The sequence below is a fragment of the Pelecanus crispus genome, chromosome 7 (genome assembly GCF_030463565.1).
Source record: "Pelecanus crispus isolate bPelCri1 chromosome 7, bPelCri1.pri, whole genome shotgun sequence".
NCBI lineage: Eukaryota > Metazoa > Chordata > Aves > Pelecaniformes > Pelecanidae > Pelecanus > Pelecanus crispus.
Genome location: NC_134649.1, coordinates 20,804,259 through 20,826,646, shown reverse-complemented (window position 1 = coordinate 20,826,646; position 22,388 = coordinate 20,804,259). Strand labels below are relative to the sequence as shown.

The 22,388-nt window shown below is 40.0% G+C and overlaps 1 protein-coding gene across 1 annotated transcript in view; it reads left to right on the top strand.

The window, feature by feature from the left end:
• DAPK2 (death associated protein kinase 2) overlaps window positions 1–19,658 on the top strand; it is a 50,028-nt gene extending 30,370 nt beyond the window's left edge. Inside the window, exons 3-11 of the mRNA XM_075713800.1 lie at window positions 870–1,008; window positions 4,701–4,830; window positions 5,981–6,029; window positions 6,704–6,730; window positions 10,491–10,643; window positions 12,067–12,112; window positions 18,696–18,785; window positions 18,962–19,042; window positions 19,584–19,658. Of these exons, the coding sequence (XP_075569915.1) occupies window positions 870–1,008; window positions 4,701–4,830; window positions 5,981–6,029; window positions 6,704–6,730; window positions 10,491–10,643; window positions 12,067–12,112; window positions 18,696–18,785; window positions 18,962–19,042; window positions 19,584–19,658 (790 nt within the window). The remainder of the gene's footprint in view (window positions 1–869; window positions 1,009–4,700; window positions 4,831–5,980; window positions 6,030–6,703; window positions 6,731–10,490; window positions 10,644–12,066; window positions 12,113–18,695; window positions 18,786–18,961; window positions 19,043–19,583) is intronic.
• Window positions 19,659–22,388: the final 2,730 nt, after the last annotated feature.

Below are 22,388 nucleotides of genomic sequence, written 5' to 3'. Positions count from 1 at the left end.
ATCAATAATATTGATGACAGTATGAACTGGAAACAATAAAGGTAAGCATAATTATGAATAACAACTGCAAACAATGCCCAATTCAATATCTAGATCATCCTGTTTCACAATACATAGAAAAATAGCACTGGAACTCTCAATACAAGGCACAAAAATGAAAATAGAAGTCTTATGTACTAAATATGCATGGAATGTATTTCCATTTTGATGTGAAAACTCGTAGTAACTAATAGCACTTCCTTGATTTGGGAAAACAGTTTTAGGTACCTTCCAAACTGCTACAATCTGCTTTCTTCCTAAAAATTCAGCACAAAATAAATGCTTTCCTGTCAGTTATGTCAGGCAAGAATCTGTATTAGAACAATGTAATGGCTGTTCTGGAAAGAAAAGAGATTCCATTGGCGGATCTTATTGCCTCATGTTTCCGATGGCAACCAATAAGAGAAGTAATTCTTTAACAGTTGTTGACTGTTACAACTTGCTCTATTTCCTCTGTCTCATCCAAAATGAAAATGTTGAAAAATAGCAGTTGAAGTGGTTAACATCAAAGTCTACCTGTTGAAATATGTACCTCTGTAGATTCATCAAACAATGTACCTGGTTTTGGTCCTTTATAATCCTTGATGAATCAAACCTTGCAGCATCAATGAATTAGGGAAAGCTAGTCCTTAATTTACAGGGGAGAGAGCTGAAGCCAAAAGGAAGTTTTGGCACACCTGGGACCAGAAAGCAAAACTCTAGATTGTCTACAAGAGTGGCCTTTTTCTAAGCATATGGAGGTTTTTTGCTACTTTAGTTTTCTGTGCTTACATTTATTTTATGTCTTACAATGCGGTAGATAGCAGGATGTTTTCTGGTGTGTTTTGCAGAGTTTCTGGAGGAGAACTTTTTGACTTCCTGGCACAAAAGGAGTCTTTGAGTGAAGAGGAAGCAACCAGATTCATCAAGCAGATTTTGGATGGTGTGAATTACCTTCACTCTAAGAAAATTGCTCACTTTGATTTAAAGGTAAAGATGCTGATTTAGACATTGTTATTGTTGTTTTTTAATGATGAACTGTACCTTCTACGATTTGTTAGATATCTGTATTTGATAACATGCCTAAAATAATAGGTAAGACTGTTTTAAATGGACTTCGCATCTGAGTGCTCCAAGGAAGACAATCTCCTTTATCAGGCCTGTGGTAACTTTTGGATGGGCTTATGTATTTACTGACTGAGAAAAAGAAATTGTAAGTCTTCATCCCTCAGCTGTTTGCATTTGTGTTATCATCCAAAGCATGTTGTTTAAAAAACAAAAAAAATTAGAATGATATACAGAAGAAATGCATTTTTGGGGAGAGGAGGGCCAGGTCCAGCTACAAACAACTGTTGCTGCTTCCATTCCCCACTGTGTTTAGAATTACACAAGGAGTATGTGTCATCCAGTGCAGTTTGGTTAACAAAAAGACTTCTTGCTTTCTTAGCTGCTTAGGGCCTTGAAAGCACATCACACTGGGCTCTCTTCCTACCATATCAGGTGACATCTATAGCTTTGGTCCTTGACTTTGATATCAGTACAACCGGCCTAGACAATACAGAAGAGACTGTGACTCTCTCCTTTTGATTGTGGGCTACCTAGGTGAACATGCTTCTCTGAAGCTAGGAGTCTGTCGTCCTTGGGAATGAAACTCTTGAGACTAGAAGAAAGTGCTTTCTCAGTAGCAGACTCACAGATACAGAACTGGCTGCCTCAAACATTGCTGCTTCCAGAAATACATTCAGAATGCACTTATCCCCTAGGAGAAAATAGAATAAAACAGAGGAGGGAACTATTTTAAAATGAAGGAAAAAGGAAGAAACTCTGCTGTTAGATTACATGTTCCTTGTCCTAACTTTAAATCCAGGTTAGTTTAATTATGTGTGCAATATAGATAGACTCCTGCCAGATTCTCAGGATATATATGCTGATTCCTTGTGCTAAATGTGTGCCTAATGCTGTCTCTGTCTTAAATTGCTTGGTCTTGAGTCAGTGTTAATGGCATATATGTCGTCCTTACAAATCACATCTAACCTAAGAAACTGGTTAGCTAACTACAGTCCAAATCTTCATGGGGTGCATGTGAAAAAGCATAGGAGATGTGTGAACATATAAAGGACGTGCACTTGATTTTGAAATTACTACATGAATCCAGAAGCCAAAGACTGAAAGTTTTCACTGTGTATTAGAAAACAGTGTAATATCCAGTGGCATGAAGTTATTGTGAGAATATAGGTTCAACTTTTTCTATACTGATCTCTAGCTACTAATTTTAATATTTAATACCAGTAATGTCAGGTGATCAGTGAAGATGTTACAAGAAATGCAAGATAGAAATCAGTAAGGATAAGTAAAGAATCATTTCACTGATAGTGAATATCAAATGACCTAAAACATATTCACAGAATAACTCTTCTGGGTTTTACAGGACTCGGTTTGGAGTTTTGCTACTGTTAAATTAGACGTGCATTTTTAAGCAGTGATCTGATTAGATAGAGGAGGATTCATAATTATCTCGTCACTTGGCAGGGCTCCATCGACTACAGTGGAGCTACAGTGACTTACACCACCTAAGGAATAAAGCAGTCCAAGAGGAAGTGACTGTGACTTTTTGCCATTCCAGTCTGTTCTGTCTGCTCTAAAGAACCTTACATTATGTATCTGGAGTGAACACATAAGCCCTAGATCTGTGGAAGAAAACCAGACTTGTTAGCCTGAGGCTAAAATATTCTTGGTCCAACGACTGTGACAATAAATTATTCATATGCTGTCTTTCCCAGTGTAGCTCTGACTGAGAGTATGTGTTAGCAGGAGCTGCTTCCACGTTAAGATCTGCTGTGAAAAGGCCAGGCAGCTGCCAGCAGGGAATCAAACTGTCTCACTGTTGCTCTTGAGCTTATGATTAAGTTATGACAAATTAATGCATTAAAGCTCTTCATGGGAGATAAATTGAACCCATAGTTTACTCTGAAACCTGTGAAACAGGGCCATGGTAGGGAGTAACTAAGGCTGAGAAATTTAGTTGAAGAAATAAGTTTATGGAATATCCGTTATATCTGGTAAAGAAAGTCACAGTCTGGTTGAAAAAGTTAGCTTTAATTTGATAGTTCTAGCTTTGGCTTTTCTCTACAACGCTGTGAGAAGTGCTACATGTTCTTCTAATAGCTTGCTATCATATATGAGCTAGGACCTCTGATCCCCACTCTTTCCATTTTCTGGACTGTTCAGATAGTAAATCCTAGATCTTTCCTGTCCTCCTTGTTGCAGCTGTAAATTTAGTGTCATAGAGAATAGCATTTTGTGTCCCTAAGTAGGTTCAGATGTGACTAGAATTCCTCAATAAGCATTTAATAAGACATCTTCCACTGGGTTACAATACAGTATAGGGACAGCTGGGCAGAAATAGTGAGGTTCCCAGTGTAAGTTCCAAGAACAGATCAGTAAAATTGTTGTCAGTCAAAATATTCAGTCGTGCAGCTCTCCCTCAGGATCAAGCAATGGCACTCTGTCTCTGCACTAGGTATCTGCACTGCTTCAGCTACCTGCTAGCTGCTGTTATGTGTGCACCACTTGTCGTAACTGAGGCAAATTCATGGGGTCAGGGTGTGACGTCTTCCCAGGACGCCCTGCGGACCAGGGTTATATTTTCACGTTATATCACAATGCTGCTGGGCCAATAATCTAGTGGCGTATCTTGTCAGATTAGGGAACTACATACAGTTGCATGAAAAACTCTGTCTCATTGTGAAAACAAGGGTATCTTGTTTTCATCATGGCAATAGCCATCATTAAGAAAATAAGCCTGGGGGTGCTAAGAGGAAGATAGAGAAAGCCAGATTTTGCATGAGATAAAATTAAAGGAAGGAAAGTATTATTCTTATTAGATTTGCTTTGCTTTTATGAGGTTCTGGTCCATTCAGTGATGTCAAATTTCACAGTTGTCATCCCTTTCTCAAAAGAATGAATTGTAAATGCTTAGGCACAGGTCTGTGTTTCTTGTTCTACAGTGTTGTATATGTGGGGAAAAAAAAAAGCACTTGAGAACTCTGTTACTTTCACAAGATATTAATATTATAATGTCCTGGTTTTGGCTGGGACAGAGTTAATTTTCTTCCTAGTAGCTGGCATAGTGCTGTGTTCTGGATTTAGTATGAGAATAATGCTGATAACGCACTGAAGGTTTAGTTGTTGCTAAGTACTGCTTATGCTAGTCTAGGACTTTTCAGCTTCCCATGCTCTACCATCTGCACAAGAGCCTGGGAGGGGGCACAGCTAGGATAGTTGATCCAAACTGATCAAAGGGTTATTCCATACCATATGACATCATGCTCAGTATATAAGCTGCGAGGAGTTGGCCGGGGGGCAGCAATTGCTGCTCAGGAACTGTCTGGGCATTGGTTGGTGGGTGGTGAGCAATTCTATTGTGCATCACTTGCTTTGTATATTATTATTACTGTTATTATTATATTGTTATTATTACTACTGCTATTTTACTTTATTTTATTTCAATTATTAAACTGTTCTTATCTCAACCCAGGAGTTTTCTCACTCTTACTCTTCCGATTCTCTCCCCCATCCTACCAGGGCAGGGGGAGTGAGCGAGTGGCTGTGTGGTGCTTAGTTGCTGGCTGGGGTTCAACCATGACATATAACAACAAAGATCTGTCTTTTGTTAATTTTAGCCTGAAAACATTATGCTTCTAGACAAGAATATCCCTATTCCGCACATCAAACTCATTGACTTCGGCCTGGCTCACAAAATAGAAGATGGAGTTGAATTTAAAAACATTTTTGGAACTCCAGAATTTGTAGGTGAGTGACTGACCCATTCCTTTGTCTCGTATTGCAAGTTCCATGAGGAAGTTGAGACATCTTTTCAAAGTTAAGAAGTGAGGGACAGAGATAGTTTCAATCTCATTTGTATGAAGGTGACCTAAATCTAGAGGTTTACTTTATTTTTCTGGAATAGCTGAAAGGTGCTTTCTATAAACCAGATGTGCTACTCCTGTGAGAGTAGGTTGCTGCCAAGTAAATACTTAGAGATGTAAATTCAGGACTGAGATTGTGAAACCCTGCAAACACAAATTACAATTTTTTACTTGCTGCCTGGGGCATGTAAGCTCTCTGTGTTGTAGTACACAGGCACACAATTACATGGGTATCTCCATCATTGCTTTCTAGATAAAACTGCCCCACACTGTACACCTGTTGAGTACAAAACTCTCACCATCCCTTACATTTTTCCACCTGGTTGTCTTTTTGTTACTCACTTATCATAATTCTAAACTGTCTTGCTTGGATTTTAGGTTAATCCTGCTCCTTTCTACTAGTTTCAGTTAGAGGTTTTGGGGTTGGTTTATGGGGGCTGGGGGGCAGGGAGAGAATTGTAATTCATATTCCAGTTAAACACGACCATTACGGACACCTTTTTTACCTCACCTTGGTCTTTTCTCTTGCATGCAGTTTTATATGGCGATGTTTTCCGACAAGGAAATGTTTCTTATAAAAATAATAGGGTTTGACATGGCTAGCAATGTAGTCTGGCATGTAATTTCAATCTCTTGCCCAAGGTCTGTTTCTGACTGGCCGTTAGAAACTAGCTTTAATGGCACCAGTTAAAAACAAAACAAAAGCTCAGATTCTTAGGGGTAACAATGTCCTTGGGAGATGAAATAAGTTGTTACTTGTTATAATTTGCACTGTAATTAGTATATAATATCTGCTTTACCCTTATTCTTGAGTTGCATTATGCCCCAAGTTACTCTACATGATCTCTTCTGGACACCTGTGAACTTGAATTCCTATCAGGGCTATAAAACTATAAACAGTGCATCCTATAACTACCTTTCCTTTTCCCAGCCCCCCCTTTCTCCCTCTTGATAATTCTTGACCTGCTATTCAATTCAGTCTGGTAAAAATTCATTACCTCAGTTGCTGATGTTTGATTAAATTTTTCTTACAGCTCCAGAAATAGTAAACTATGAGCCACTTGGACTAGCTGCAGATATGTGGTAAGATTTTAACGTTTTTTTCCCAGGTTATTCTCCTATTACTTTTTCCCAATTTGCTCTGAATAGAATCCATTCTACTGCAACAAATTAAAACCAAACCAAAACAAAAAACTTAAGTGCAGTTAATAATTCTTTGTTCTTTCTGTCTTTCCATTTTTTATACATTCTTTTTAATTAAAAGATAAGCATTTAATTTCAGCAATATTACAACAAAAAACGTTAATAATGGCAGTTATAGAGTTAAGTTTGCCACTGTCCACTGCAGAGGAGCACTCTTAAAAGAAAACACGTTCCTGCAGTGCTTTATTTATAAGAGCACTGCATGCAGAGGAGACCTGCGTACTAATCTGATCTGCTGAGAAGGGAGGCAAAAGAGGTCACCCCAAGTAAAACATCCTTGCTTCTGTTTCTTTGTATTTCTGATGTGTACTGTAGTAAATACCTGCTAAAGTAGAAATATGTAAAGAGACTTCAAAGATACACATTACTTGAAGTTGTATGTAAAATTCATGTTTTCCCTGAAGCACCATTCTTTGAGGGATATTAGCAGTTTTCTAAAGCCACGATGGCTCTCCTGCCTGCATAGCAGCTACTATTGACTTTTTCATATTATGTACATTAAGAAGAATACAGGTCATGTAGAACCCCTGCAATTAATCTCCTTTGTTTTTTAGGAGCATAGGAGTCATCACCTACATACTGTGAGTACAATAGATTCACTCCTGTAGAAGTGTTCCTGAAGCTCTGTTGCACTAGTACGAAACAGCTCTTCCCTTTAGTCATTTAAGAAAGGAGCTGCACACACAGGGTGGGCAGTGGCTTGTCTAATGGGTAAATGTTATCCTGCAGACTTTTCAAGTTTAAAATAAGGGGTAAAAGAGGAGGGGCATTCTGAGCAGATGAAGAACAAATGTCTCTAGCATCACTCGGCATTTCTCCTTCTTATGGGACCTCATCAGCTCCAAATGGTAGAGGATGGAAAAGCCCGAGCATATTGGTTGCTCAGAGAATGACTATGAGCTACCAGTGTGTGGAGAGAATAGAAACAGAAAGTGTAATCGTACTATTTACAAGGTGAGTTATTTCAGGTGAAAACAGGGTAAGTTTTAATTTGCTTGTAAAGGTGGCAGTCTAGATTCCTATGCATAAGTATGGCCACCCATATTTAAAAAGGTGAATTTAAGCTGGGGTAGGAGCAGAGAAGTTGAACCTGGGAACTGAGAATTCATCTTGCAGGAGAAAAAAGGGCTTGTTAAAGCTAGTAAAGCAAAGGCTGGTTGGGAATATCATTGCAGTCAGTAAGCATGGGGGGCGGTGAGGGAAGATACTTTTTAGAAGAAAAGTGTGTCAACTGGTGATGAATAAACAAAAGTAGGAAATTGTAACTACTCAAGTTACAACAACAAGCTCAAACTCTCAAAGAAATGAGGTTCTGTGGACATCCTGGGAACAAGCAGTCAAGAGAGTTTTAAGATGGAGCATGACAATTTGTGAAACTGCTTGTGTGACAATGGGTGCATGCAATGGAGGGACAGCACTTGTTGCTTCAAGAATTCTTTCCTCTGGTTTGATATGAGAATTAGAGAAGTGGTCAGGGATCCTTGGACCTAACTGCTTCCATTGAAGTCAAGCTCCTGTGACTGCTGGGGAGAAGTCCGTGGTGGATACTGTATGCTTGGAAATGTCTCACCCTAACATTCCTACCCTGGGCTTCTGCTATTCCTTATGACACTCAGAGGACTAACTTGCTGCCAGAATTAAAGAAGGTGCACTCCAGTATTAGAGGGATTTATTTGCACTACACAGCTCAGGGCTCAGTACAAGTATGGAGGCTTGAAATGGAGGGGTTGTCTTTTCAGTGTGGAAAATAAATGTAGTGGAATTAAATCCACTCTTGGGCTATACCCAAGGCTTAGACCCCAAAAGCTGTAAAAGCGCTATGGTCTGAGAAATCAGATTCAGTGCAACAAATTCCTTTCTGTCCTGTGGTGCAGAAAAAGATAGGGATACTGGTGGAGCCCAAGCTCAGGTAAAGGGGTTTAAAATACTGTCCAGACCCTTGCTTTTTATCAGCACTCTGGTCTTCAGCGACATGTGTACTTGACAGGACAATAAACTTTGTAAACTGCTGTTGATGTGTGTTCATAAATGATGAGAGGAAAACTTAGAAGTTGAAGATAAGCAGGTGGGAATACTTACCATGCGATTAGAGTGATGCACAGATGGTGTGGTGCTCCTGAGGTTTTTCTATTGCATTGAGAGTTCTGTCCTGGGGCAGAATAATGAAGTGGGTTTCTGTACTGTATTCAGTGTAGGAGATCTGTTTTACCTGGTTGGCTAGTAATGATTGCCATAGTAATTAAGGTTGAAAATTGGCTCCCTGCAAATGATCAGAAAAAAAGCATGCTTTTTATGATGGGAGGGGTCAGCTTGCGTGGTATGCTGTGTACTAGAAATGTGTATGCCTTTAACTAGTATTGCCTGTTAATTTTAAAGCCTTTTGTTCTGAAGAATTCTGAATTAATGGGGTGTATTTAATGATACTGCCTACTTTAGCAAACATGGCAGCAATCAAATGGATGCCATCATCAGGTGTAGAGATCAAAATGCCTTCAAGTCCTTAACTCAGTAACCAGTGGAATGGTTCACTGGGTTTTTAGGGTGAAGTCTCTATTTCTGAGGTCTGCTGTTAGATGTTTACAGGCACTGAATCAGGATATGACAAAAGTAATTTGCAGGTGTTAGGATTTGAGAATCCTCCCATTTCACAGACCTCAAAACTGAGTCCCAAAGAGGGGGGGGGGAGGGGGGAAGAATCAAGATGAAAATAGAACAGTGTTGGCTTTGGCTTCCAGTGAAGGGCCAGAAGGTGGAATTACAACTGCTTCATGGCACAGTTTTGGGAAAGAGAAAAGAAACCAAGGCTCTAGGGCAGGTTTCCAAGCTTTAGTTTTGGAACAATGCCCATGGTCTGTGGCAAGGTGCCTGCTTGTAGCCTTCTTTGGGGCTAGCAGAAATGGAACAAAAGCTTAAGAGGAGTATGTAAAACCTGTTAAGAAGTGAGATTGACTGTGGCTTATGGGGGTGAAATTTATTGCATCAAAGATAACTGGAGGACCTCACTCACGCTGCCTTGCTGTGTCAGCTGCTTTGGTGTCATTGTATGATTATAGAGGGAGAGAATATGCACTCAAATGTTTATTCTGTGGATAAAACCACATACGGTACCTGGGGACTAGGCTGAACGGCTCAGGTAGTTCCATCTAACCTTCTGCTTACCCTCAAGTTCCCAGTCAACATGGTAGTGGCAATACAGATAGGGTAAAAGGTCTGTTGAGCAGGATCATGTAAGCAATCAGTTTAGTATTCAGAACCTCAATTTAGATCCCAGGAGTTTGCTGCAGTCCTGTTTTGAGCCTGCTGCATGATGAAACTATGCTATCGAAGCTAGACATAATATAAGCATATATATAAAAGCATAATAATAGCCCAGAAGATTTTAAAAAAGGCATGAGATCAATTTCCTTGGTATAAATAACATTTCCCATAAACCAGACTTTGCAAGTCAGCATCCCTGTGGATTGGGGAGGGGAGGGAAGGCAGGGCAGGAGGAGTCTGCAGTGAATCTGTTCTGACACCTGAGTTTTATGGAGCAGAGGTAAACAGTCATCAAAGATGAAGGTCATCAGTCACAGCTGAGAGATAGGCAAAGCAGGATGAAAGCTTTTTCTGTCTAAGTAAACATTAATGAATAGCATTTTATTATGACAATGTCTCCATTATATCCTTGCAGTTGGAGCGGAGTGCCAACAGAATGAAATTTTGCTTTGTTCAGAAACAGTTGGATTTTATTGCAGCCAAAGTCCTTTTGTTTGTGGATTACTTTTAATGAGCAGCATGGCCCTACCTCTCTGGCAGAGTTGGTCCCTAGGCCATGCACCTGACTTCCGATCACACATTGTATTTTGGTTCCAGATGAGAAAGGTCTCTTGGCTGAACTCACTGTGCAGAGAACTTGTCAGTAGCTTTGCAGACAGAAAAGCAGTAGGGGCAGGGCTCTTCCTACCCAAAGAAAATCTGTAGAAACACTATTTTATCTGCTTGAGGCCAATAGGAGCTTCTGCCTGGTAGTGTTTGTGGGTTCACAGTGATAGAGACTCTCCTCAGCTGAAGCTTTTTCTAGTTTGGTTAGCAATGACTTTAATGAGACACTTAGGAGAGGAGAATCTGTGCATTTCTATCTGTGTGCACACATTGGTGCTGCACTAGAGACTTTCAAGATGAGTCTCATAACCACAGGTGTAGTGAGCCAAAGCTGGACCTATTATTTCCCACGTGGCATGGCTGCTACAACACGAGATCCACAAATGTCCTGAGAGTATATTACACAGTCACTGTAATTTCATTAGGGGACTTCTGCTGTTTATTTTTCCAATTGGTTCTTCTTTCTGGCTTATCTAGGCTTAGTGGTGCATCACCTTTCCTTGGAGAAACTAAACAAGAAACACTTGCCAACATCACAGCTGTGAATTATGAATTTGATGAAGAATTTTTCAGCAATACCAGTGACCTGGCAAAGGATTTTATTCGGAAACTCCTGGTGAAAGATACACGGTAAGTAAAAATGCAGAAAGATCCATTTGACTCTAAGATAAACCTGGTGAAACGTAGCCTGATGAGTAATCTGCAAAGCTTTCTCTGCTGTTGGAGCGGGTCCAGAGGAGGGCCACAAAAATGATCTGAGGGCTGGAGCCCCTCTTCTACAAGGAAAGGCTGAGAGAGTTGGGGTTGTTCAGCCTGGAGAAGAGAAGGCTGCGGGGAGACCTTATTGCAGCCTTTCAGTACTGAACGGGGTACAGGAAGTACAGGAAGGATGGGGAGAATCTTTTTAGCAAGGCCTGTTGTGACAGGACAAGGGGCAATGCTTTTAAACTAAAGGAGGGTAGATTTAGACTGGATATAAGGAAGAAATTTTTTACAATGAGGGTGGTGAAGCACTGGAACAGGTTGCCCAGGGAGGTAGTGGAGGCCCTATCCCTAGAAACATTCCAGGTCAGGTTGGATGGGGCTCTGAGCAACCTGATCTGGTTAAAGCTGTCTCTGCTTACTGCAGGGGGGTTGGGCTAGATGACCTCTAAAGGTCCCTTCCAACCCAAAGCATTCTATGATTCTATGATTCAGTCATACTGGTATTTGTCCCATTTACAGAGGCAGTCCCTGTGCAATGCTGTGTTTCTACCTTTGATTCTCAGTGCTCTTAATGTGCTATAGAACTATAGAATCATTTAGGTTCGAAAAGACCTTTATGATCATTGAGTCCCACCGTAAACCTAACACTGCCAACTCCACCACTCAACCATGTCCCTAAGCACCACATCTACACATCTTTTACATACCTGCAGGGATGGGGACTCAACCACTTCCCTGGGCAGTCTGTTCCAATGCTTGACAACGCTTTCAGTGAAGAAATTTTTCCTAATATTCAATCTAAACCTCCCCTGGTGCAACTGTTCACTGAACTGCCACAATACAGAAGGAAGTTAGGATTGATTAGGTTTGAAGTATTCCTCTCAGGAATGTTGCTTTCAGAAAATGGTAGCTTCTGCAGTGATGTAATATTGTGTGCCAAAGGACAGGTTTGATATAATTAATGTTGTATACCTTGATTCAGACACAGTCTTATTAAAGGTGTGTAGAAAGGATTTATTTTCTAAGCATGTAGGATGAACAAAACACAGTAATGTTTTATCATTTTTTTATGGAAAGATACACAAAAATACAGGTAGATTTTGATCAAGTCAGAATTAAAGTGGTGTGGAGTAAGGACAGCTCCTTACTGAAACTTAGAACAGTTACTAAACTACACACAAGCAGTATGCCTTGTGGAGAAACATAACCCTGAAATTTGAGAGTTAGTCCTGGCATTATCTTGATAAATGCTTCATATGAAGCCTGGGAGATGTGTGGGTTAATGGACTTGTGTACAAGGTATTTCTCATTCAAGCCTGGGGGGGTGTTTTGTGTTGTTGTTTTTTAGGAAACGGCTTACAATTCAGGAAGCTTTGTCTCATCCGTGGATAACGGTAAGACTGAATAAAGGCACAGATCTTACTTTTTATCATGAGCAAAGCAGAGATAGTAATCTCATTCTTATTGGTGTGTTAAATGGAAAAGTATCCTCTAAGTGCTTAGAGACCCTAGGTATCTTAAAGAGATGCACTGGAAAGAAATTGGTTGGGTCTGACTAAACCCTCGTATTTCTGCAAATTACTTCTTTTGTTATCATAACTTTCAAAAAGACGGTGACAAAGCTTTGATATTTGTTGCACTTACAGTATCCTACATTAGACCGTGCTTTGCATTTTTCTCTGTTTGCATGCGCATATACTACATCTTGGGTTTAGTGCTTTCTTGAGTTGAGAGTTGACTACAGCCAATGTGGAAAATAGAATTTCTCTCAAGACATAACTGTTGTACCAAGCGTGTTGATTTGTGTGTCTGTATATATTTTTTCATCATAAACATTGCTTGCTTATGTGGATAAGTCTTTTATTGAAAATACATTTAGCTAATCTCAGCATGACTAATGAGGATGTTTGAAATTCAGTTTTTGCTCTGCATTGCACAAAACATTAATTGGAGTGTTTTTAGGATTGTTGTTTTTCCTCTTACAAATATTGATAGCTTTGAGACTGTTAACTGCTAAAAATTCACATGAAAATAAATTGCAGCCCTGTTATTCACACTTATCACATTGGAATGAATGCACATCTCTTGTCACATTCATTTTTGGGTTTGTGTGTTTGGTTTGTTTTTTTTTTTTTTCTTTTAATCAAATGCATGAAGGAAAATCTGTGGGAGCAAAGAATCTCCCAGCATTGTGGAAGTTCAGGCTGCATCCTTTGTGTAGAGTTTTTTTAATTACTGCACTGTATTGTAAACGTTCAGTAATATCGGTTCCTCTGTCTGACGACTCACCAGCTGAAAGAAGAAACAAAAGTCCAAGAAAACAAGAAGGTTGAGAACACACAGCTGAAGACAAAACGCCTGAGAGAGTACACCATAAAGTGCCATTCGAGTATGCCTCCGAATAATACCTACATCAACTTTGAGCGCTTTGCCCAAATAGTAGAAGACATTTCACTTATGGAACGGGGTTTCAGCACTTTGGCTGCATCCCATGATTCCTTGCAGGAGGACATTGATGCTCTGGTTTCCATTTATAATGAGAAAGAAGCTTGGTATAAAGAAGAGAATGAAAGTGTGAGGCACAAGCTGTCTCAGCTGAAGTATGAATACCGTAAAATTGAATCCCTGAAAAGACATCTACAAGATGATGTCAAGACTGTAGGCACTAGTCTTACAGGCATAACCGGGAAATATGCTGATCTGCAGAGTCAGTATGAATCTCTCAGTCAAGAACTTTCTGAGGAACTCAAGTGGATACAGGATTTAATGAGTAGTTTTCAACTGGAAAATGAAGCCTGTGTGAATGGAAACTTTGTTTTCAACAAAGATATTAATGAATCACTAATGGAGCTGTTGAATAGATCTCGCTGTGAAGAATTCCTTGCAGGCTTGAATCTTGATGTAGCAGAATCAAATCAGTAATGTTGAAGATCAGGTTGGGTGCAGGGTTTGCTGCCTGTTTCAATGTACAGCAGTTTAAAAAGTTTTCAGTGCATAGATTCTACACAAAAACATCACCTAGAGCTAAAATAGAAATTCTGATGTATTGTACGAGATGCTGACCAAAAGCATAAACTCACAGTGGTTTGCAGTGTTGAAGTTTTTTTTTCCCATGTTCAGTGTCTGAACTTACAGGAACTGGATTATCACAGTGGTATGGACACTTCTACCCTTTTGCATTGCCTGTATCATACTTCATCATGTATTACAGGTATCAAGGTCAGATTGGACGGGGCTCTGAGCAACCTGAACTGGTTAAAGATGTCCCTGCTCACTGCAGGGGGGGTTAGGCTCGATGATCTCTAAAGGTCCCTTCCAACCCAAAGAATTCTATGATTCTATGATACGGTTCCTGAAGATTACTAAGTAATTAACTTGGAATAAAGAGTAGGTCAGTCTGTACTTAATAGAAGCTGGGTGGCTGGAAACTAATAAAAAAATCTCATGATAGTGTCTTTGGTTGGATGAAGAAAACAGTTGTGAAGGAAAACCTGCTGCATGCAGGCAGTTCTATAGACCATACGAGAGAAATATTTGCAAAGGTTAAATCTGTCCTGTAAAGTAAATGGTGTAGTAATTAATATTTAGGTAGTACTGTGGAAGTTCTTTGTGAAATGGCTGGTGATGAAGAAAAGTTAAGATTATTTTTTAGGCCAGTTATGCAGGGTGAAATCTTTTACCATCAAAGGTGTTAGCTGTTGATTAATCCTTTAGTTTAAAATTCAGCTAAGTTTCCTGTCCTATTCCAAAGAAATCCTGTTCGAAAGACACAATTGGGAACTTGTAATGAACTGATCAAATAACTGTGTATGTAATTTCACAGCACAAATATTAATTTTTAAGTGATAAGTGATAACATAGACATCTGGTTTGCTTTCTACTGTAAAGAAGATGACAAAGCTACAACTAATTTAATCTATGGTGTGGGATTTGAGACTAGTGTTCTTGCTGTGAAGATTTTTTTTTCTTAAGTTTTAGAAAGTAAAAGAAAAGTTGGCCTAAACTTGAATCATGCCCTGCTGTCTTGCATTTCAAAGAAGTAATTTGATTGTACTGTATTAATATGCACAGATGTACCCGTCTCATTTTTGAACATAATAAATAGTTATTTATGCAGGATGCAGTTGTTCCCTGATGGTGTAGTTAGTGACTGAAAAAGAGATGTCAGGCTTCTGTATACTGAAAACAGTTGCCAGCCTAGGTTCTGCAGCTAGTTTACAGTCCCTTTGCTTAGCTGTATGAATTTGCTGCAAGGTGACTGTTACACAGCTATGAGAATCAGTGAGATAGTAGCCAGGCATCCCTGCGTCACTGCTCAAGTCCATCTAGAGTAGATCTTATATATATATATTAGAGTATGTCTTTCACTCCCAGCATCTCTCCTCCTTTTCCAGAGAAGTTAGACCTAACTAAATTGAACTGGTTTTGTTCATAACGTTAATAGGAATAATGTTTCCTACTTTGAGATAAAAAGATAAGGGCATACTCTCATCCAATTTGTGTAGAGTACAGGGGACCCATCACTGCCATATCCTCATAAAGATGTGCAGAGGCTGGTGAAAATTCAAGGTTCTGAAAACAGTTATTCAATAGGGGTATCGTTACTGCTGTACTCGGTGGAGGATGGAAACTGGATGTGTTCTCTGTGGCCTCTTTCTTTGCACAAGCTGTAAAATTTTCAAAAGCTTCAAAGTAGTGTAGATAGCCAGATGTCCCTAGCAAGCTGGTGTTGATGGTTGGGGAGAATTGGGCTCCACTGTGACAAATAGTCTTGACAATTTTACTTATGTCAATTTTTTATTCTCTCAGAATGCTTCCGTTGTCACTTCTGCAGGTTCCTTTGAGCTGGAAGACCCATGATACTGTTCAGGGGAACTGGAACACAGGATTTTTTATGAGGAAGAGTTTTAATTCTTAAAAAGTAACTTAAAGCTTAGTGAGAGTTAATATCTGCAGAAAGAGAGTCTGCCTTCTCTCAGCCATGATCTCATATTCTCTGTTCATGTAGATTTTCTTTGTGAACAAATGCACTGGCACGAGGAGGAGGAACATTAAATGAGGCCACTCTGTTCCTGAGTGTATTTGGGTGAGGTTAATATTGCTGTGACTCAGTCCTTGAGGCTAGTGCTCTCTGAGCTGAAGGAGTCACTGACTGGTTTGCAGGCTACTTAGAAATTGAGAGGCAGTTATTAAGATTTGGGAATACTGTAAAGAGCTGTTTTGATTCAGTGATGGTTCTACTGCTGAAAGGGCACTCAGAAATTTTTCATGATGATTGTACAGCTGACATTTAGCCAGTGACATTTTTCCACTTCAAATTGATTTCTACTCACTGTTTTGTTGCACCATGCTAACCATTTGCAGCATGAGGAAATTATACTTAATGCTTAAATGTCCCATTTCTGTTGTATACAAATGGTGTATATATCTACATGAGAAAGAGGCCTAGCTGATAGCTTGGCTCCTTGAATTACTACTGAGATATCTGCACAAATGCTATACCTATAGCATTTGATGAGAAAAGTGAATTTGTTGTCTCATAAACATCATCAGTTATTTTGCTGAAAAAACCCCTATTTAAATCCTCACCAATGTGTCTTCTGTTCTCCTTTGGTACTCTTGCTTCTTCAGGTGTCTGGCTTGGTTGCATTCCAGTCCAGTTCAGTAAAAATATTTCTGGGTTATCCACCTCCTACATATGCAGATCAGAACTGCTGGAATTGTCACTCTATAAACTCCATAATCTTTGAAGGGTTGATTCCTGGCCTTTCTCTTTTCACTTTTACCAGATCCGTTTTTGAATTTTTGCCCCTCAGTCTGTCAGATACAGTTTTCTGGTCTATGCAAATTTTGATGTGGTTTTGGAGTTGACAGGTGCTTCATTTTCAGAAAGACTGTGTCAGGGTTTGTGGAACATCCGTTCCTTAACACAAGATTGGCATCCAAAAATTTTAGGCACATGTCTGAATTCTGATACACACACACACACACACACACACACACTTCTTTTTTTTTTCTTCCTGTTTTCCCATACTCAGGTATTGCAGTTCTTGCCTCATATATTTATTGCCAGGTTATCAATGTCTTGTGCCCTCATACTCTAGGTGTGGTTAAAGGACAAAGCCTGAGTTTGTTTCAGATATGCTGCAGCGTGTTTCCTCATCACTAATACTAAATGACAGCTAACTGTTTCCCATTTTATTATGGTGATATCAGCAAAACATACTGGAATGAGTTTGATGGAATGCTGTGAAAATGATTAAGGGATTGGAGCGTCTGTCAAAGGGGCAGAGGCAGAGAGAGCTGAGATTGTTTAATGTCAAAAAGAGAAGCCTTAGGGGGTGATCTTCTTAACCTGTATAAATATGTGGTGGAATGGAGTAAAGAAAACAGAGCCAGGATCTCCTCAGTGGTATCCAGTGACAGGACAAGAGGCAATGGGCACAAATTGAAATGAAGAAATTCCATTTAAACATTAAAAAAAGGAAACAAACTTGTTTACTAAAGGAGCAGTCAAACACTGGAACATGTTGCCCAGAGGGGCTGTGGAGTCTCCATCCTTTGAAACCCAAGTGGGACGTGGCCCTGGGCAAGCTGTAGTAGCTGACCCTTCCCTGAGCAGGGGTTTGGACTAGATGGTCTCCAGAGGCCTCTTCCAAATTCAACTATTCTGTGATTCCTGGTGAGTCCAGTGTTGACCAAAGCTGGTCACGGATTTACTTTTCTTGGGCCACCTTCTAATTTTGCTTGGGATCTGTCAATCTCTGGCTAATTGCAGAAGATTACTCACAGTGGCAGGTTACCTGAGCCTTCCTGAGATTTTTGATAAGCAGACAGGGTTTTATCAACCAGCTTTGTGAGACACAGGAAAAGAGCTACTCTCTGGTACCAGTTTAATACTTGGGTTGTAGACTACAGCTAGCACTCTCTGAAGTTGTTCAATATTTCACATTCAGATGAATTCATATGTTCTCCATCTTCAGATCTGAAATGACTGCCTCAAACTTAACCTATGATGTTTAAATCAGCCTGGTAAAAGAAAAATCTGTGAAAGCACAATTCACAAGAGATGTGCTAGAATAAAATGAAGACCCACATGCTGGAAGTTAGGAAAGGGCCCTAATGTATCTTTGGTTTTAAAATATCCCTGGAAAGGGCAAAATGCGCAAGCTTTCATCTGAAAATTTAGAAGGTAGCACGCGACCTAACAGTGTAATCATGCTGTGTTTAGTCCTATTCTGTCATGATTTCTAGCAAGCACATGCAAAACCCCTGAGCAGCAGTGTGCTGCAGCGCTGTTGATGCACTGACAGCAGCTCCATCTCCTTTATGTCAGGCTTCTGTGGAACCTTTTCGTTGCTCTCCCAATGCCTTTCAGAAAGAGGGACATGAATAAAGAAAAGGCCAGCTGATATGAGCTCAATCCAGAGAAAATGGAGATGTTGCAGGTGTGCACTGAGAAGCACCTTAGCAACTTTACAAAGTGAAAGCATTGCCTTAGCACCCTCTAGCATCCCCTTAGTTATCTCTCTCTTTTGTTTGGCTGTCCTTCATCCTGTCCTTTGGCTAGAAAAGCTGTTCCCACACTTCCTAATGTGTTTTTTTTATGTGGATCATTATGAAGCAGAAGGCAGAAGTGGAGGCTGGAGCAAACTCTGTGCCATGTGATACACCTTTTGTGCCAGGTCGAGTGGCTAGAGAGGGGCAGCAGTGGAACTTTTCAGAACAATGTTGTGCACAGGGCCAAGTGCGACCACTGACTGTACACTAGTTTTAGGATTTTTTTTGAAATCAGAGGTGTCCTGTCCAGGCACTGGGTGGACTAGATTTAATTATTTTTCTTCTGCTTTTACTGGTATGAATCCACAGCTTCCCCAGACAGCATTCTTTTCAGCCAGCTCCAGAGCACATGAAGAATCTTTTGTATATCATGCACCAAAGGGAGCCAAGCAATAAATTTGCTCTCTTATCTTCCAGCCAGTGGACAAACGACAGGCTTTGGTTCGGCAAGCATCTGTTGTTAACATGGAAAACTTCAAAAGGCAATATGCTAGAAGGCGATGGAAGGTATGACAGTGAGCCTTTAATCCTTCTCATGTAAGGCTTCCCAAGCCTGATGGGATCAGAGGGCAAGATAGAGCTTGAATGTAAAATTGTAATATGCAGTAGATAAATGAAATGTGTTTGGATATGTCTGCACTGCATATGTGTGGTCAAATTCTCATTCTTCCCTCTCTCCATAGCTTTCTTACTGTATTGTCTCATTGTGCAACCACTTATCTCGTTCGCTGGTGAAAAATGTCCTAATACAGGATGAAAGTTTGGTAGGTACCTTTCTCAAAGGGGAAAAAGAGAAGGACTAATTTTACTGTGCAGTGATTTTTGCTGTCCTTATATGGATGCACAGCCCAACAGGGTGGCAATGGTTTTGAGTGGGAAATCAGATGGGACTGTGGCATCGCTTGTGTGTCTTTAATGCTGCTGTAAGTTGTGTTGCTTTGACAGAAATGTTGGGCAGGGAGAGATGGTGACTCTATAAACCCTTTACGTGCTAGCCGCATTTATCGTGTAAAGGAGCAGCATGGGGGCTGCAGATTATGTTTGGATACCATAGCAGTGACTGTGCTGTCTGACTGAGAAATGAGGGGTCGTGGAGAGAGTCTGCGCTGCTGCGCTTGTGACCAGCTGTGTGATGGAGGGTGGGGGACCCCTGCAGTGCATGTGACCTTCTGGAGTGAAACTCTGTGAGATTTCTATTAGCTCTACTTTTCTCAGTAGATGATACACTAATAATACTAGAACATCATGTTTGGGAGCATGGTATCTCATTTATGTGACTGAAACATTGTGGCCTTTCTATTTCAGAGAAACTGTGAAAGTGACAGTGAGGATCTTTCACAAAGAAAAGCCACTCATCAGAGGAGAAGCAGCATATCATAAAGTAATGAGAATTCCACGGGCAGGAGACAGAGGAAACTTTCATCCTTGGTGAAAAAGGCAGCCGTCACAGCAGACCTTGACTTCTTGTCTGAATCATTGGTATGATGCTTCTCACTTCTCAAACTACACCAACAGCTGGGTGATGTTATTAAATGCCTTCTGAGCATTTTAGAAAATTGGGGATCCAGATTCCCAGGGAAATGCCACAGCACAAGCACCAGTTGGAGTGCTTTCATATGTTAAGCATTTCAGTGATACTTCAGTCTATTTGTGATATCAACTGCACTCAGGACGTAGGGTTTCTACTGATATTCTTTTACTGCAGAATAATTCACATTCCGCACAATGATTAAGACTTGTGCATTGTTATTTCAGTCAGGGAAATTGTTATTGAGTCTTAAGGAAATTTTTAAATACAATTTTTATATTTGTTAATAGCAATAAATATTTGATGGCAGATATCTGACAGGTATTGTTAGCTGTGTGCAGTACTCTGTTATTGCTGTTATTGAAGAGAAAATCATAGTGCCATTACGTATCATAACCTTGATTTCATTAACCTAGCAGTCAATAGTTCAGTAAGAATTGTGCTCTGGCCATCATCTTTGGCTGAAGACTAACCCAACTGCCATTGTCAATTTGAGTACAATTGATTCTGGCCACTGAGAGGATGAGATAGGCCAGGACAATTTTTGGATGAAAAAGAGAAGAAATTCTATAGTGACTTACATGCACCCAAATACAACAGTTTTACAGAATGATGACAGGGTGCTTCACCAAAGCAGGGCACTTAAAAACCCGAGGTATATGAAGAAACAGTCTTTATTAGTCTTTGTTATTGTTTTAATTTATTGTTGGCAAATTGGAGATTCATTAACACCTATTTGTATAGGTGCTGTTTACATGTAACCCAAACTGCAAACATCTGTGTTTTATTCAGGGGGTTGTATCCAAAATTGAGGAAGTAAGCACTTTGAGATTGATGTAACTAATGTCTTTGTGCTAGGAAGTTGCATCATTTTAACTATATTAATTTCTAAGCCAGTGTTGTTAAATTGGTACCAAAAAATGTGCATAGACTAGGTTATTTTTTTTCATTGAATATATTAGTTGTTAGAAGTTTGTATTTATTTTGCCATTTAATAAATTAAAAATCAGAAAGCAAGCCTACTAGAAACAACTATAGATTGACAAGGAAAAGCTGGTTTTGTTTGGCTTTATGTTTGTCACTTCTAGGCTGAGGTTTTAGAGCTGAAGGTGTGAACTGGTGTTAAAAACTAGTATGAGGTTCATTTTGCCTGGCTTCTAGTTTCTAAGAAAGAAATAAAATATGCTACTTTTATTTGTAGCTTTGTATCCTTGCTTAGGCAGAGACTAAAATGCAGTTGATGAGAAGAGCATTTCTGTGAAAGGAAGGAAATGGACGAGAAGCACTGGAGGGGAGAGGCAGAAAGTAGGATTTGAGGGAAGAAACATAAAATGAAGGAGATGGTGGGGGCCAAAAAGCAGTGGAGAGGAATAAGTATGAGAGGGACATGTAGGGAGCGGAGGTGAACCTGGACTGGGAAGGTCGAAGGAAGCTAAAGAGGATGTAGATATAAGAATTGTGGAAGCAGGAGAATGAATGTTTTGGCAAATATGGCACTGTATTTTGATGCTATTTATTTAATTTCCTTTTATTTCATGTCTTGTGCTGCCATAGCCTGTGACATGTGCCTGGTTAAGGCATAAGGAGTAGAGCATGGGCTTCTCTTCACATTCAATTAAAAGGTGTGTTTCTGAGCTTTCTGTGTAATTTCTGAGGCAGAATCCTCAAAAAAGTGCTGTAGTAATCTATATATTAAGAGGGAGCAGTAATGGGAAGAACTATTGTTTCAGTGTCTGGAGGGAATCTTTCAAAAATAGAACACTAAAAATATATATTTGGGTAAAAAGCTGCCCAGCTTACCTACCAAATTTTGTTTCCTGCTTTCCCTGTCCTGTGTGTTACCATTAGTTCATTCCCTGGGCTATTAAAAACCAAATAAACTCTGAGCCAGCGGTATTTTTCTGAATTCCCGGAGTTTCCAAACACCTTCAGTTTCCAAATTAGAAATTGCGGGATGTGTACATAAATCGCACTTCTGAAAATTAAGCCCTGGTTAAAATAGCTGTTAGGTTGTTGCATCAGAATTGTGCTCTCATGGACATGAGATCATTCTTCTTATGTAAAATCCTAGCAACTATTGGGCAAGATGGGATGGCGTAGAAAGGGAGGCAGAGGAGTGCAAGGCAGTGTGAAGCCATAAGCTCCAGCTTATTAATTCTACATTAATACAAGATGTAAGGTGGTGTGTTAACAAAGGCATTACAGACAGCTCATGGTGTTTGGTCTTCAGTCATCTTTTTGCCCGGTTCAGCTAAGGACAGGAGTGCCGGCTTAATTACGGGAGAGCAGCAGGGCTGGCCTTTCTCTGTGGCACTCAGTTGTTTCGTAGCTTCACGTGGCTCCCTAGTAATGCGGCATTCATTGCACAGAAACCACAACAAGCAGCACTCGTGTAGAGCCAAACTATTCCCTGACTGTTCCGGATAGGAGCATGCTGTGAGTGTATAATCTCTTGTTCTCAGGACTAATGTCTGTGATTTATTAGGAAGTTTTACTGTGTTTTTCCAAATGCGGTGCTCTCTGTATTTATCACCCTATCTATTCCTTTGAGGTGGAAATTCAGCCCCGCTGCAGGGAGGCAT